Source organism: Rhamphochromis longiceps, linkage group LG18, assembly GCF_057381845.1.
Source record: "Rhamphochromis longiceps isolate RC_006_pf linkage group LG18, R_longiceps_female_GT1.1, whole genome shotgun sequence".
In the NCBI taxonomy this organism is placed as follows: Eukaryota; Metazoa; Chordata; class Actinopteri; order Cichliformes; family Cichlidae; genus Rhamphochromis; species Rhamphochromis longiceps.
The window spans coordinates 23,364,667-23,380,646 of NC_140574.1; the positions used below are offsets into that span (position 1 = coordinate 23,364,667).

Consider the following 15,980-nt stretch of genomic DNA (forward strand, 5'->3'; position numbering starts at 1 on the left):
AGAAGAGATTCATTCTTAAATCTGGAGGAAGATTTTTTTTTTCAGTAAATATTAATGTTAGCCCGCGACCTTGTTCCAGTTTTGAATTTTGGCCCACTGTGTATTTGAGTTTGACACCCCTGGTGTAGAAGATGGTGGCGTTACTGTGGTGGAAGAATAGTCACTACTGTGAGCTTAGAGCTGCTTATTGTACAGCATTAGAATAAAAATGATCTCTTTTTCAGGCACTGTGGATATATCAAAGCCAAGCAAGACCCCGATGAAGAAAAGATGCAGTTCCAACATGGGCGAGGTAAAGACACGAGCATGTGCAGATCCAGATAATATTATATTAGATAAATATTATCTGCATGTCATTTGTCTTAAAACCAGACTTGCCACCCACATGTTATGAATCATATCACTGCGTGTATTTATGGCTGTAAACAACAAACAGATGGTGGAATATTTTTCAGTAAATGAACAAAGGCAAGCACTAATGTGACAACGTCCTCAGAATTAACCCCTTATTTTTTCACATGCATGTAATGCAGTCGGGCTTTGTTTGTAAATGAAATGTACAATGAGAACTTTAACAGTTGGAGCCAGAACAGAAATCTTTAATTTTTTCACATCCTAACCGAATAAACCACATTGTTTCACAGTTTCTTGCATAAATGTTTGCTGGCAGAGCGAAGCGCCTTATGGGTTCCTGTTAAAATTCTGAGTCATTTTCACACCACTGCTAGCAAAGTAGATATGTGTTTATTATTATGTAATAATTTGTAATGTCACTCAGACAAAGCGCTCAAGCTCCCGTCTCAACACGAATTTACGCTGTACAAATATCTGCTTAGACACTAAGTCAGTGTTGAGGAAAGTGTTTCCAAACTACCATAAAGATTCCATGAACTTTCCTAATATTCCAGACCATATCTCCAACATGGCCGGATTTTCTTACAGTGCATGTTTTTAAGCTGTAAGCAAATTAAATTCTGTGCCCATTTCCTCACTTTTCCACTTGTGCAGTCAAGCTTCCAGGCAGCAGGACTTACATTCATCCTCACACCTATGAAGACCCCAACCAGGCTGTCAGAGACTTTGCCAAAGAGATAGATGCTTCCAATATTCGCATAGAGAGAGTCATCGGAGCTGGTGAGTTGGCATAACAAACCCAGCAGTAGACTACTTTAATAAAGGAAAAAGGGATTAAATGATTTCTTAATTTTAAGGATTAAAAGGAGTCAATAAAAGACCATGTTAAACTCAATGTATGTGTCTGTGCACACGTGTAGGAGAGTTTGGCGAGGTGTGCAGTGGCCGGCTGCGTATGCAGGGGAAAAGAGAGATCTACGTTGCCATCAAGAGTTTGAAAGCAGGATACTCTGACAAACAGAGGCGGGACTTCCTGTCTGAGGCCTCCATTATGGGACAGTTTGACCACGCGAACATCATCAGGTTGGAGGGCGTCGTCACGAGATGTAAGTGAAGGCAACAGTGTGACGAAGCCTTTACACTACGACGATGTTTTTAAGGAGTCCTTCGCTCCCCTCTCCCTTCTCTTGTGTCGATCTCTGTGTGTCGCACACCTGTTTGAGACTTAGCAGAGCTGTCAGTGATGTAAATCGAAGCTGACCCTGGATCAGATAAAAGCTCCATTACCATGGTAACACAGCGGTGATGCATGGCAGTGTGCATGTGATGTAACCATCCTCCTCTTAAATGACCATTTGTTTACTTCACAGGATTGTTTTTAGGCAAATTAGAATGAGTGCGTGTGTTCGTGTTAGATAAGGCAGTGCTGGTACAACAGTTGATTGGTTATCACTGAGCCACGCTCTCTCGATCATTCACTCCATCTTTCTCGAAATCTATTCGGCTCTTGTCTCAGACCTCTATCTCGCGCTGCTGCTTTCTCTCTCAGTCAGTGTCCATCCCTCTCTTTCAGTGGCTCCCCTGGTTCGCTCTATTCCATTCTCGCTGTCTGTCTCATTCACTTAATCCCAGTCTCATCTCCTCACCCTCTAGCACTCTCTTTCTCTCACTCTCTTTGTCATTCTCACTCCATGTCTGACAACGTAACTGCTACGTTTACCCAGATAAATGTGAAAATACTACACGGACACCTCCAGCTGACTATCTCTATCAACGTAATGCCTTTGAGCCCAAAGATTGAAAGAAGTGCAAGGATTCATCAAAGCAATTCGAAGGAAATCCTGATTCTTGCTATGTCTGGATATGTCTGCCCTTATGACAGGTTCACAACCAAAATCCATAAAGGAAAATGTCAAATATACATGTGACTATGAGCAGACAGCCAACAGATAATTATTAATTTTATTGATTTTATGTCACAATTTTTAATTTTAGAAAAAAAAGGATCTTTTCTGTTTTTTTGTACTATGGTTTCAATCGCTCAGGCTTACAGGTTAAATTCCTGGAAACCACAGGCTTGGGAAAAATGCATATTCCCTAACTAGTTGGTAAGTAGTTACTGGAGGTTTCTAGCATTCACTATGGGTAACTGGTTGCACTGGTTGGTATATGGAGCTGCACTGGACTGACAGATCAATCTCTAGACCTGTGTAACTGGGCTTTAGCCGCCGATTTTCCAGAAACTACTTGCCAAACAGTTGGGAAATGTACATTTTTCCTTGTCTCTAGCTCTTTGAGACTGTAGCCTGAGTAATCTACAATATTTTGTTTGCGTCAGTGGTCCCATCATAATTTCAACTTTTCGATTTCTGCAAAACTATTTTACAATAAGTATCATACACGCTTGTTAGTGGCTGGAGGCATTAAAGTTAAGAAGATTTTTCATTTCTCAACAATTGCACATTTATAGCTGATTCAGCTTCAGTTAATATCTGGATGTTAACAAACAATGAACTAATTCTTATTCATCGTAATCAAATTAGTTAATAATTAGTTTGTAAATCATCTATAATGAATCAGATATTATTGTAAAACTGCAACTAATGTTTAAAGCACCTTGGAAATTGTTAATAAATACAGTGTAATGCATCTATAAACAGTATTTGGATCGCTAAAGTTAAAAATAATTGTACAGCTTATTCCCTGCTTGTTTCTTTCACTTACAAAATAGGCCCATTCACAAACATGACCCTGTGGGATGAGAAATGACACTTAGGTTACCACTGTGTTAAAATGTGATTTTAAGAGCCCAAGCATCATTATATAAATGAAGATCAATGATGACTGACACCCATCTCACTATTCTCATCACATTGTCCATCTCTCTCGGATGCTGCTTGCTTGTGGCCTATTGACCCTCCTATGGGAATAAAACACTTTTTTACAACAAAATGATAATAATGACTAAAGAATATCATTTTATGTGTGCTGATGTCATCAGAATTTGATTGCTACTTAACATATAGTACAACATAAAGTTTTTAAAATAAATGATTTTTAATTACACGACAAAGTAACATGAATTACTCATGTTTAATTAACTTTATGGATTATTACATATTTAATTAACTGTTAATTTACAAATTAAGAGCTATTTACAGAAATATTTCTCTTGGCTGTGCAGCACTGCATAACAGTCACGTTATAATGGTTAAGATGCCCAGTTACAAATACTGAAAATGTGTCAACCCTAACAATTAGCTCGCCTGCATTACAGCACAGTATAGGTTCAATCTGAAAGCTTCTTCTGATCTGACAGATATTTGAGGGCGGTCTATAGACAAGCAAATAAGAGAGAGAATCGTCATATTTATAAAGATACAGGCACCAAAATAAGCCTCGGCTTTTCCCCTAATCTGACTCCCTCCTCTTCCTGCTTAGTGACACAAACAAAGATTTTCAGTCCATCACACCAAGCTGTTCAGTGCAACTCAGGCCAACAAAGAGCAAGTGCATATACACGACCTTTTATTGCAATTATTAATAATTCATAAAGTTAATTGGATGTGTATTTGGCTCCATGAATATTCAACAGCATGCATATTACAAATGAGACTTCACTGCATTTCTTATTAATTTCTTCTTGTGCTGTCACTCTCTTTGTCTCTCTCTCGCTCTGTCTGTGTCTATCTCTCTTGATCTTTCAGACATGAGAGACATGTAACATGTAAACGTGTAATTATAGCACTCTTTTTTTTCCAGTAACTGCCACTATTCTGTTTTAAAAAAACAGAATTAATTGAAGAATTACTGCCAAATCCTTGACGTTTTGGGTCAGAGGACATCAGCGGGGTTGACACAGGAGACGGTTAAAGAGCTGAGCAACGACTTGACAAGTGATTTGCTTTAACATAATCAAGTACTCATTACTTCGTAATGTTCTTTGAATGTAAAAATACGTTTGTGCGCTTTGGCGTGCTTTTAGCAAGTGTATTTAATGAGCGCTCGCCTTCTTCTACACGTATTACTTTGTGTCTGCCTTCTCACCTGTCTTCACGGCACATTGAGAAGCTGATAGAGCCCCTCAGAAACAAATCTCACGAGCAAAGCAGTAATTTCACAGGTCACAGCCCCGGGTGTGCATGTGCGGGCGAGGGGGTGAGAGTTGAGAGGGGTCAATAATTCCTTCAGGCCCTTTTCTGCGGCCCCAGCTGGTCCTTTTACACCACCCTCAGTCTAATCAGACAGGCTGACTCCAGCTGATCTAGACTCAGGTGTTGGTGTAAACAGTAGCAGACTTACAAGTAGAAGGCGGAGTATTGGTTTGAGTAGGAGTAGGTAGGTAGGTGTAATTACGGAGAAGCTCAAACTTGAAGGGAGTCGTGTTGTACTGCACAATACTTTCTTATACAAATGACAGAATGCACTGCAGCAGAACTCCTGATAATAAGTATTTCCATTTTCAAGGCTAAAATCATATTTTTGCAAGTAGTCCGGAATTCAAACACTATTTTGCTATGATGTAATATTTTTCTTGAGAAGTCACTAAATTATCTTAATAACTGCAGCATAATTTTCTTTTGATCTTTAATTGGATAATGGATTACTTGTTTCAACAGTGCAGACAGGAGTAATGTTAACTGTTGGCGGCATTGGGGCTCTTAATCTTGTTGTTACATGAAGTACAATAGGAGCCTTTGTTGTACTAATTATCTAAATGGCTGTGATGTGCCAATAGTAAAAGTACTATAAGTATCTTTAGTAAAAGTGTGGCTGATTCAACCAAAGTTGTGGTAGTAGTAACAAATCTGGCACAGTTCTGGCACAATATTCTGACTATCAGTGTGAGTGTATGTGTGTCTGTGTTCACTGCTTAAAACCTCATAAGCCTTCATCCGCTCCTATGTGTCACACTAATAACCTGCTCTGCTGTCTATCACCTGATTGCTGCTATTGTCATGCTAATTAGAGGGCCACATGCAGAAAAGGAAGGGGAAAAAATGCTCTTTTTTTCTGTCTGTCTCACTGCACATCAGAAAAGTGCAGCAATCTAACCCCATCCCATCATCCCCTCCTCCCTGCCCCTCTCCATCTCCTTATCTCCTTTTTATCTCCACCGTCCCTCATTTTATCCATCCATCCTCTATGCGTTTTACAATCGCTGCAACAATTGGCCCATTTGGAAAACCCTCAATTACCGAAGTCCTTCTCATCTGACACACACACACACACGCACACGCACAAACATTAAAAAGGCTGCTCTACAAAGGTGCTGTTAAACCCTGCAAAACCACATTTTCCTCTCGTCTTCTGTTTGAAGAAACTAGTGATTCGTTTTAACTGTGTACCTTTGTGCGCTGAACAATAGGTGTTTCAATATTTCCTGTCAGACTCTTTGAAAGTATTCTGAATATGCATGTAGCTTTGTAGATTGGACTGCACAGACAACGACACGGGGAAGCGGGAGAAAAGGTGACAACGGGATGTGGGGAAGCAGGGGGCATGGATGGATGAGAGAGGATACAAGAGGGAGGAAATGAAAGAGGATGGGGCTTGGGAATAAATGAGGGTGATGGGGGAAGATGTGCAAAGAGATTTGAGGAAAGGAGGGAGCAGATAGAGGAGAGGAGAGATGGAGAGGAGACAAATGTGAGGAAATGAGAGGAGATGAGAAAGCAAAGAGGGAGGAGGAGAGGTGAAGAGAGGAGATAAGGTTATTGAGTTTCTGTCTTTCTGTTGCTCCGCTCCCCCACAACCTCGCGTGGCTCTTCCCAGAACAGAGATCTGTCCTGTGTTAAAAGCATTGTATAATTTAGTTCAGACCCTTAACATTAATCAATACAGCAGTTATTTCATTTTCTCGTTTGTACCTTGGGCCGCCTCATTCAATAATGCGGTAATGCGGCCCACTGGCGCACACACAGAGTCTATCACTTTTGTTTACGCTCGCACCAACACGCACAGAAACAGCCTCTCATAATGTAATTTGCCAGATAGAGTGTATATATGTTGTCTCTATCACTTTCATATATACACGGCAATTCACAGATTCACACAAACACACGCATCTACACACACACGCACATGCGTGCAACGCCTAAATGATCCCACCTTTATCCCAGAGAGAGAAGAGACAACACTTTCTTCTTTCACTTAATAAAGTGATGTAAAATAAGAGCAAACTCCTTTCTGATCCATTTCATAACACACTAAAGCACACAAAACATCAAGACCCAATCTGCAGTCTGCACTAAAATACACATACACGTACGTGCATACAGTGGGAGGCGCTTTCGGCTCTGCAAACGGATGTGTTAATTCTGAAGCCAATGAAAGGCAATAAATTCGAATGAATATGAATGTGATTAGTTAATTATGTGCTTTCAGGAGGAAATTGAGGAGCGCCTGCGAAGATTTGGCTGAGAGAGCTCCATGACGAGCTGAAGTGAAGTGTGAATGGCATGTGATGAAGTTGCTGCAAGAAGTAAAAGGGATTCATTGTACCGTTGCGTGTGTGTATGTGTGCACGTGTGTGTTTGCATGAGCACCTGACAAAAAATAGATGAAATGAGCTAATATATAACATGAGTGCGTGTGTGTGTGTGTGTGTGTGTGTGTGTGTGTGTGTGTGTGTGTGTGTGTGTGTGTGTGTGTGGCCGTTTCATTGGTAACCTCTGTTATCTTTTAGAGTTGGAGGGGTAATTCTGTATGGCAGGTGTACAGATGATGGCTAGTGATAGCAGTGTGTGTGTGTGTGTGTGTGTGTGTGTGTGTGTGTGTGTGTGTGTGTGTGTGTGTGTGTGTGTGTGTGAGTACATGCCAGACTAACACGGCCCACAAGGCAGAGACAAAAGGATGAATGTGTTTCATTGTGCTTCACTCTTGACCGCTTCCAACACTGCAAACCTGAGGGCAGTCTTCACTTGTAGCATACATACATGCTGCTGACACCCATGTAACACACACACACTCAAACACATAATTGGTTTTTAGGGTTAGTTTTTTACAGCTCTTTTCCATTTCATGGCTGTCTGCTTTGTAGAATACCATATGCACAGATGCTTGTCGCAGAATTACATACATGCATTCACGTTTATGGAGTCCACAAAGTGCAATTAAGTATTCGCAAAAACTGAAACAAACACATCTCGTGCAGGTAAACAAAACGGTATGAAGAGTCAGCGCTTCTTTCAGTCATCATTCAGGATCAGATTATTGCCAGTGCTGCGTTTACATGCGCAGACGCACGCATACGTTCTCCACCTATGATCTGAGCTGAAATCAAACAGTCATCATTGAGTTGTCTCACCCCTGAGTTCAGTTCTCCTTTTCTCTGTCTCTCTCTCTCACACACACACCCACGCACACACACAAGCACAGCGACAGGCCACACACAACACAGGCCCCGTGTGGAGATAAATGTGACCAGCAGTCCTCACCCCCAGCAGAAGAAAATCCAATTCTCTTTCACTTTTATCCCTGAGACTAATGTTACTGTCAAAGAAGACACCACCACCAGAGACCGGCCGACTCTGTTTGTGTGTGTGTGTGTTTGCTGTGGTGAGATACTGAATTCATTTAAGGTGATGTATTGCTGTCTTTACCTACAATCTTACTGTAGGCCTCGGTGGTGTTGTTCCTGCCTTTTCACGACATGCTTTTGACCCATCCTCCCACCATCCCTCCGCCTCTCCTCTCGTCTCTTCTCCCCTGCTTTCCCTTTCTTCTTCTTTATCGTTCTCTTCTCTCGCTCATCCATACTTTCCTTTCCTCCTTTTTCCTCCTGTCTCCTCATTGCTTTCAGACCCCACCCTTCCATCATTCCCCATCTTCTCTGATCCAATGGTTTTTGTCTTTCTTGAGCTTACTTGAGCTAAGTACTTCGATGCATACAAGCAAGAAAGACTCTTTTTAAAATACTTTTTCCCTCATTTATCTTTCCCTTAGGTTTTTTTCCCAACATCTCTGAGGCCTGATTTGGGAAACGTGACCTATTCATCATGTTTACAAGCTACTCACACACCCACCTACATACACATACGCACAGTCATTTGTAACTGCACATTGTATGTTTGTTTGTGATTGGCAAAGCTCGGCTGTAGGGGGTGGTACCAAGGGAGAACCCCCTTAAAGCACGGACAACTGCAGTTTTTGGTATTCGTGTGTGCGTGCATGGGTGTGTATGTGATTGCAGGTACTTTGTTAATCATTTGTAAGCCGCACCAGATGCCATGCAGGGGACCATAGTGCACAGGGCCTGTCAGTCAACCCACGCCTTCATCACACATACACACTCATGCAGGTGCAGGTGCACAGCGATCCAACAACACAACCCCCTTCCCTTGAGGCTGATTAGTATTCATGAGATCTCAGGAGGCCCCCTTAAACTCACTCACACACACACACACACACACATATTCTGGTGGATTGGTCTATTCTAATTATCTCCTGGCGTTTATGGAGAGGGCTGATTAGAAGCTGTCAGTGTGACTGATGACGACATGCCATGCTATCCCCTAGAGAGAGACGGAGACGGAGGGAACGGCTGGTCACAGCTGTGGACTCTGCCTCCTCTCTGTCCTCGGCTGTAACTCAGCCTTACTAACAGCTGTCTTGTAATGTTCCTCTGTAGGTAAGCCAGTGATGATCATAACGGAGTTCATGGAAAATGGATCTCTGGACACTTTCCTCAAGGTGAGTCACGGCTCAGCTGGAAGGAATACATCTTTTCTTCCAAGGTCAGGGCCACGAGTCTTTACAGATGCCACAAAGAAAATGATGTCCCAGCTGAAGAGACATTGAAATTTTAAGTTGTTGTTCATCTCTTAAAGCTGAAGAATTCATTCCACCAACACTTTGGTGGAATTATTTTAAGTAGTTTTCAACAAAATATCTATAAAGGCTTTTGTTGTACAGAATCTAAAATTATTATGTTCTTTATTATCGGGTAAAAGGTGGGAAACACCTGACATTTTTTTTTATAAAAAAGACACATTTTCACTTAATGGTACAGTTAAAGGAGGATAATATCACTGTCGTCATGGTTACAATATATAGAGAATTTAAGAAGGGTTTGTAGTCATGTTATGAGCACGAACACAAACAATTTGGGGGGGAAAAGCAAAGCAAACAGAAACATTTAGATGGGTAATGTTTTCCTCACACAGTTTTTGATAATCGGTCAATGAAATGCACTTAGAGTCCATATTCCAGGGGGGAAAACTGCATCCGAATGCTGACTGGTAGGCAATAAAACAAAGAAAGTATATTGCTTTTTGTGCATTTTGCTCTGTCAGGATATATATTAAAAACAACAATGAAACTGTAGCGGTGGCTTCTGTTTTAACTTTAAGTAACAGATTTCTATGTGAATATTTTTATTTAATCGACTGAATACTTTAATGAACTACTCAGACGGCAAAGATAGCATTATGAAAATGTTAAAATTGTGATATCTACAAGCACAAAATAGAAATATAGTAGAAGTAGTAAAGATTGTGTAGTAAATTAGCTGAATCACGGTTTCCATACACCGAGCTGAACAGATTTAGATTCAGTGTCGTTTGTCAGGCAGTAAATTCACTGCAGTGCTCAGAGCCATTAAGGCTGTGATGATAGACCCATTGCTTAATAGACACCAATCCTGGTAGCAAACTGAAGCAAAACACAGTAAAAGCAAAAAAAAAATGGCTCAGGCACAGTGTGACTGCCACACACAGCCACACGTTTTGTGTGAGAGCATGTACTGTAGCGAGGGTCCTAAACGTGTCCACAGGGAGCAGTATAAACATGGAGTCATCTTTATAGTTGGTTATAGTTTACGGTCCATTAAGTTCCTAATTTTTTTGTTCTGTTTTTTGAGGTAACAAAAAATATATATTATTATAAAATAACATGCCCAAATTAGCCTAATATTCCCGCTTCTTGCTTCTCTCATCTCTTTCATTCATCTCATTGTCAGCCTCTCTGGCCTGCATTTGTCTCATCTCTCTTTCCCTGTCCTCTCCACTCTTCCTCCTCTTTACTGGCAATGCAACGTGGTGGGCAGATTGATAGAGGAAGTCTGTAGGTTTGTTAGACAGTCCAATCAATCAGCATCTCACAAAACCACCAGCTAATTAACTTAGTCCACAGCTGCCGAGGGAGGGAGTGAGAGAGAGAGAGAAAAGAAACGATAGAGGAAGAGGGTGTAGGGGAGGCACAGATGCAGAAAGATGAAGGAAGATAGATGGAGAGATCGAGACTGAGTCAAAGTATTACAGAGTTTCTCCCTCTCTGAGACACAGTCTTGAGGAGAGACAAAGATGGATAGAGAGAACAAAGAGACAGAGGAAGGAGAGTTGATATAAAGGAGAGAGGGTGACTGATAACATGAATGGTTTTTTAACGGGGACCATTGGCCCAGGGCAGAAATAATTGGCACAGGAAGGTGAGCTGGACCATCATCGATCAACGGCCTCCACTCTCTGCCAAAGACAGCTCAAATCTGAAATCCAGTGAGCTCTGCATGGGCACGCGGTCAGCGTTTGAGAGGAAACTTTTGTCTCCTCTGTCAGGTCCAATCCTCTGCAAGTTGGATTTCTATGTGATCCTCCATTGATCCCTGGAAGGCGACATCCATCTTTTGCTTGCCATGCTCCAAAGGGAGGTTAAACTGTGGGGTTAGCTGGATCTAAAAGAGATTCACAGCCTTACACCAGGACATTTGCTAAGTGTGTATTGCTGACACTGCGGAAGCTCAAATCCTGGGACTTACTGGTCATTTGGTGACCACAGAATAACATTTTACTCATATAATCTGACGGCAGACGTTTTCCACTTCAGTTGACATTTAAGCCTGTGTGGGGCTGTCATGATTTACAATGAGCAGGTAAGCAATGGAATTTACTGAACACATTGCTTGTATTATGAATACGGTGTATTATTTAAACATGAAGGGATGGATATTAAAAAGTTGCCATTTGTCAAAGTTTGACAAATTGTGTTAAATTTTACTTTTGGGAATATTATCCAAGTATTATGGATCTACCAGTTTTCTGCTGCCCCAAAACAAATGTTTCAGCAAAGCCTACCAATCAGAAGAAAGTGGGCTTTTAAAGGCATTAAGAGCTAAAACAGTGGATAAACTGATGGTTGCATAAATGGCCAGTAAAAGAAAACCAAGGATGAATAAAGATACGCTGAACTGCGACTCGTGTAAAGATTCTCTAGTGGAGTCCCAGGACAGAAATACTAGAACTGGGCACAATTCAATCAACCTTTCTCTTTGGTCTTCCTTCCAGAAACATGACGGCCAGTTCACGGTGATCCAACTCGTCGGCATGCTCCGTGGTATCGCTTCAGGTATGAAGTACCTGTCAGACATGAGCTACGTGCACAGAGACCTGGCAGCTCGAAACATCCTGGTGAACAGCAACCTGGTGTGTAAGGTGTCCGACTTTGGCCTGAGCCGAGTTCTGGAGGACGACCCAGAGGCCGCCTACACTACAAGGGTAAGACACACTCTCACAGTGGAGCCAGCTAAGGCAAAACACTGTAGACGGAAAGCTTTCATGCACTCGTCACTATTGAGATTTCCACTTTCAGGAAGTTCAAATTAGTTTTACTGCACGGTGTGCAACCGGAATACAGTCTTAGATGCAAAGTGGGCACTCTGCCTCTCCTTCCCAGTATTCTCAGCAGTGACCTCACTGGCCCTTTTCTTCAAGGATGCAAGCTCAAGCTTTAATAAGTAAGAAAAAAGACAATGTCTTGAATGTACGGTTTCACACTATACTGCATTGGGCAAGTGTGTTTTGAACATTGTTCTACAAAGGCTTTCACAGCCAATACCATAAACCCATGCTGTCAAGTCAAATCACAGCAGTCTTTGGCAACGAGAGCATCCTCTCACTGAGCTCGGAGAGAATGGAGAAACTTAAATGTCAGTAAGTTAAACCACTGCGTAGTAACTCATCTAAAATGTCCACAAGGAGATGACATTATTCATATTCATAGGAAGGGTTGGATGTTATTTTTAATATGGCATTAGCATTGCCCTGGGAGGAGTGTATCAGCCGCTGACTGCTCTATTGAAATCACACACAAACTCCTACTGATGTCAGGAGACGTAGATGGAGAGCTGCAGGCACTGAGGGGTGCAGGGGGGAGTAGGTGGGGGTTGTAGAGCCCGAAAACGAAGATGATTCAGGAAGAGAACAGAGAGCGAGAGAAAGGGGGGAAGGTGGCAGAAGGATGGAGTAAGCGTAGTTAGGAGGGGGGAGATAAAGGGGTGCGGTAGGTGTGTACAGAGGTGGAGGAAACAAAAGTACAGTGCAGAGTGACTTGGAAGCTTTACCTTTTATTTGACTTTGACCGAGCAGAGATGGGGGATGCTAGGTGGTGCAGAGGCAGCTGCCGCATGTTAAAAAGCTGAACGGAGCCTATAGAGGTACAATGTGTCTGTGTGTGTGTGTGTCAGAGTGAAAGAGAGCGAGAGCTCTTGCTGCCTATTGTGTGTATACAGTGGGCTATATGAATCCTTTTGATCTGAGGATTGACGACAAAGGCAGGGGCGGTGGTGCAGGGAAAAAAAGATAACAGAAGAAAGACAAGTATAAGAACAAACACTGGAGCAAACATTAACCCCTGTTGTCATATTAAAGCAGAGCGCTGCTTAGTGTATAACCTCTCCTGCTCTGTTCCTAAAAACAGCACTGCACCAGGCTTCTTTGCAGCAACCATTTTATGGTTTTCTCTCCTCTACAGTACTCTGCTGTATCTTGATTTATTACAGCGCTAATACAACAGCCTTGAAGTATTCACTCTATTATTGGCAGCACGATGCAGTGGGCCCAGAGCGGCTGATATTCAGTATGTGAATAAATGCTGACTGCCTCTGGGACCATTTACAGGGAGGGAAGATCCCCATCAGATGGACAGCTCCAGAGGCAATAGCCTACAGGAAGTTTACCTCAGCAAGTGATGTGTGGAGTTACGGCATTGTCATGTGGGAGGTGATTTCATATGGAGAGAGACCCTACTGGGAGATGTCCAACCAGGATGTGAGTCACACATAAACACACGGTCTCAGGTTCGATGTTAATCAAATTAGTGCACTTACACAGTGCTGCCAGCGATAAAGAGCTACTTTTTCAGTCTTCAGTAAAATTCCTATCTATAACAACAAGTTTGCACATTTTACATTTTTCCTGTATAGTACTGATCACAGAACTCGATACCTCTCTCCCTGCAGGTGATCAAAGCAATAGACGAAGGCTACCGTCTTCCTGCTCCTATGGATTGTCCTGTGGTGTTGCACCAGCTCATGCTGGATTGCTGGGAGAAGGGGCGAAGCGACAGGCCAAAGTTTGCACAGATTGTCACAATCCTGGACAAGCTCATCAGAAACCCAGCCAGTCTCAGAGAGCTGGCAAACAGCTCAGCATGGTTAGTAAGAGAAAGATGTGAATTATGACTGCAAATTTCACTGATAAATCTTGGCACGCCTGGATTAAATTGTAGAGTAGAGGTACAAAGTGCAAAGCAGTAAATGAGGTGACATGAAAGAACATTATTATCTTTTATAAACAAAGCCGTATTTATGAAATGGAAATGTATTGATACAGACTCGCGTGCTTGTTTCACATTCAGTGTAGATGCCCCTAATCCCCAGTTATATTGCACTCATCCACTGAATATAATTATTTGTGCATTTGCATTTTGTAACTTCAGGCATTTAGCTAACCCTCAGAATGAAAACAGCATGCAGACGTTCCAATCCCTTTCCACTCCGACATACTCAACAGAAAAAAACAAATGCAGAACACAGCAGACTCAGAGAACTATGTAACAAGACGAAAAGACTTACACGGGCTTACACAAAAGCATATACTGCACTATGTAAGTGAATATTGTAAGTTCTTTTAGCAAAAAAGATTGTGTTACCTTTGAGTGTGCAATGACAAATAGATCATTTCTAACAATTTATAAGAAAAAAAAGCAAGCAAACAAGTCAAGGGTTTTATAAGTAATACCACACAAGCTTGCTCTGGGGTGAGGGCAGCATTAATCATACTTACCCGCTAATGGTTGGGTTTAAAGTTTATGTTTTTCTTTTCAGCGGGGATTTGAGGCTGTCGTGCTGCGGTCATTGCAGAATTATAATGATTCTGTCGGCAGAACCAAGACTGATGCGAATAGTTTTTATTTTTACGCACAAATTATTGACTTCGGCAGTGACAACAAACTGTTTTTCTAGCCATAAACCGGCCAAAGCTTCATTGAATTTGTATTTGTGTTTTTTTTTAAATCCCAGCAGGGAGGACCCGTCCACGCCAGAGTTCAGTGTTAATACAGTGGATGAGTGGTTAGATGCTATCAAGATGGGCCACTACAAGGAGAACTTTTCCAGTGCTGGATATGTCAGCTTGGACTCTATCCTTTACATCAGTGTCAGGTGCAGACTTACAGGATTTTCAGCATGAGTAATAACACAATCTACTTTGGTGTCATTTGAATGTGAAGACAGTGAATTGGACATGAAACTTGGTATTTTAAATGTAAAACAGATGCATTTTCTTCGTAACAAAATAGCTTCGTAATACTTTGCCTGTATTTTTTGTGTTTTCCATCTAGTGAACTGGCTAAGATGGGAGTGTCCCTGGCTGGCCACCAGAAGAAGATTTTGTCCAGTGTGCAGAGCCTGCAGACCCAGGGGACGCACGTCCAAGTATAACACTTTCAACATTAGAGAAACACGAGGAGACAAAGTCAAACTGGATGCCCCTGTTAAGAGTTTCCCCACAGCAACAGAGTTGTGATGTAAGCTCTGTGCTTGGGCCTTCTTGGATTTTGAGACACATTAAGATGGAGACGACATGGACGTTTGCCTCCTTCACCTTCTCGCAGTTTCCCCATTTGTACCATCCTTGGTGGGCACTTCTGGCTTTAGCTCTCAGAGTCCCAGCAATACGGTCACCATTATGGAGCATCAAAGAGACACATTTCCAACTGCAAGGCTGCACCTGAAGCATCCCTGATCATTTCACACTGTGTCAACTCAACAAAACAGGAGGGGAAAGACTTTAAACAAAAGAAATGACAAAAAAACAAATTAGAATATAATATCACTGTCTGTTAGGTGTACAGTTGTTTTTTCTGTCATTTTGTTGGCTTTGAGTTTTCACCTTGAAGAGTTTAAAAAGGGTCAGATGGTATGTACATGTGTAGATATATGTTTATATGGGCTGTGTGTCTCACAACCATAGAGATGGACCTAAAGTTTGTATTGTTGGTGAGGTTTATAGGCTCAACCTTAACAGACGTAATTACTTAGTACGCGTGTGGCCCCTTGCATTGCTCTCTGTACACAGAAAGCCAGTGAATGAGCCAAGATTTTGAATTAAATGAATGTTTGGGTTTGGGGAGAGGGGAACTGAAAAACTGGACCTTTAGGGATAGAGAGGGATATAGATTTGCTAGCTCACATAGGATGGAACTATGATTCGTTTTTAAATAGTGTATTGGACCAAGACCAGGGCTTCCTTAGTGACTGCTCCCAGACACACTTCCATAAAAACTATACCCAGTGCATGTTTGCAAGTACTCTTGCATTTACAGTACAACCTAACTAACAGCAGAGAATA

General features: G+C 41.8%; 1 protein-coding gene across 4 annotated transcripts in view; it reads left to right on the forward strand.

The window, feature by feature from the left end:
* LOC146648295 (ephrin type-A receptor 3-like) overlaps window positions 1-15,655 on the forward strand; it is a 78,013-nt gene extending 62,358 nt beyond the window's left edge. For 2 of the 4 annotated variants that reach the window (XM_085389194.1, XM_085389198.1), the window contains exons 11-19: window positions 225-292; window positions 1,009-1,134; window positions 1,275-1,460; window positions 8,987-9,048; window positions 11,637-11,846; window positions 13,248-13,397; window positions 13,589-13,782; window positions 14,651-14,791; window positions 14,971-15,655. In XM_085389194.1, coding sequence (XP_085245320.1) covers window positions 225-292; window positions 1,009-1,134; window positions 1,275-1,460; window positions 8,987-9,048; window positions 11,637-11,846; window positions 13,248-13,397; window positions 13,589-13,782; window positions 14,651-14,791; window positions 14,971-15,070 — 1,237 coding nt within the window. In that variant the 3' untranslated portion in view covers window positions 15,071-15,655. The remainder of the gene's footprint in view (window positions 1-224; window positions 293-1,008; window positions 1,135-1,274; window positions 1,461-8,986; window positions 9,049-11,636; window positions 11,847-13,247; window positions 13,398-13,588; window positions 13,783-14,650; window positions 14,792-14,970) is intronic. The other 2 variants (XM_085389196.1, XM_085389197.1) reach the window with 2 other exon arrangements.
* The last annotated feature ends 325 nt before the right edge of the window (window positions 15,656-15,980 follow it).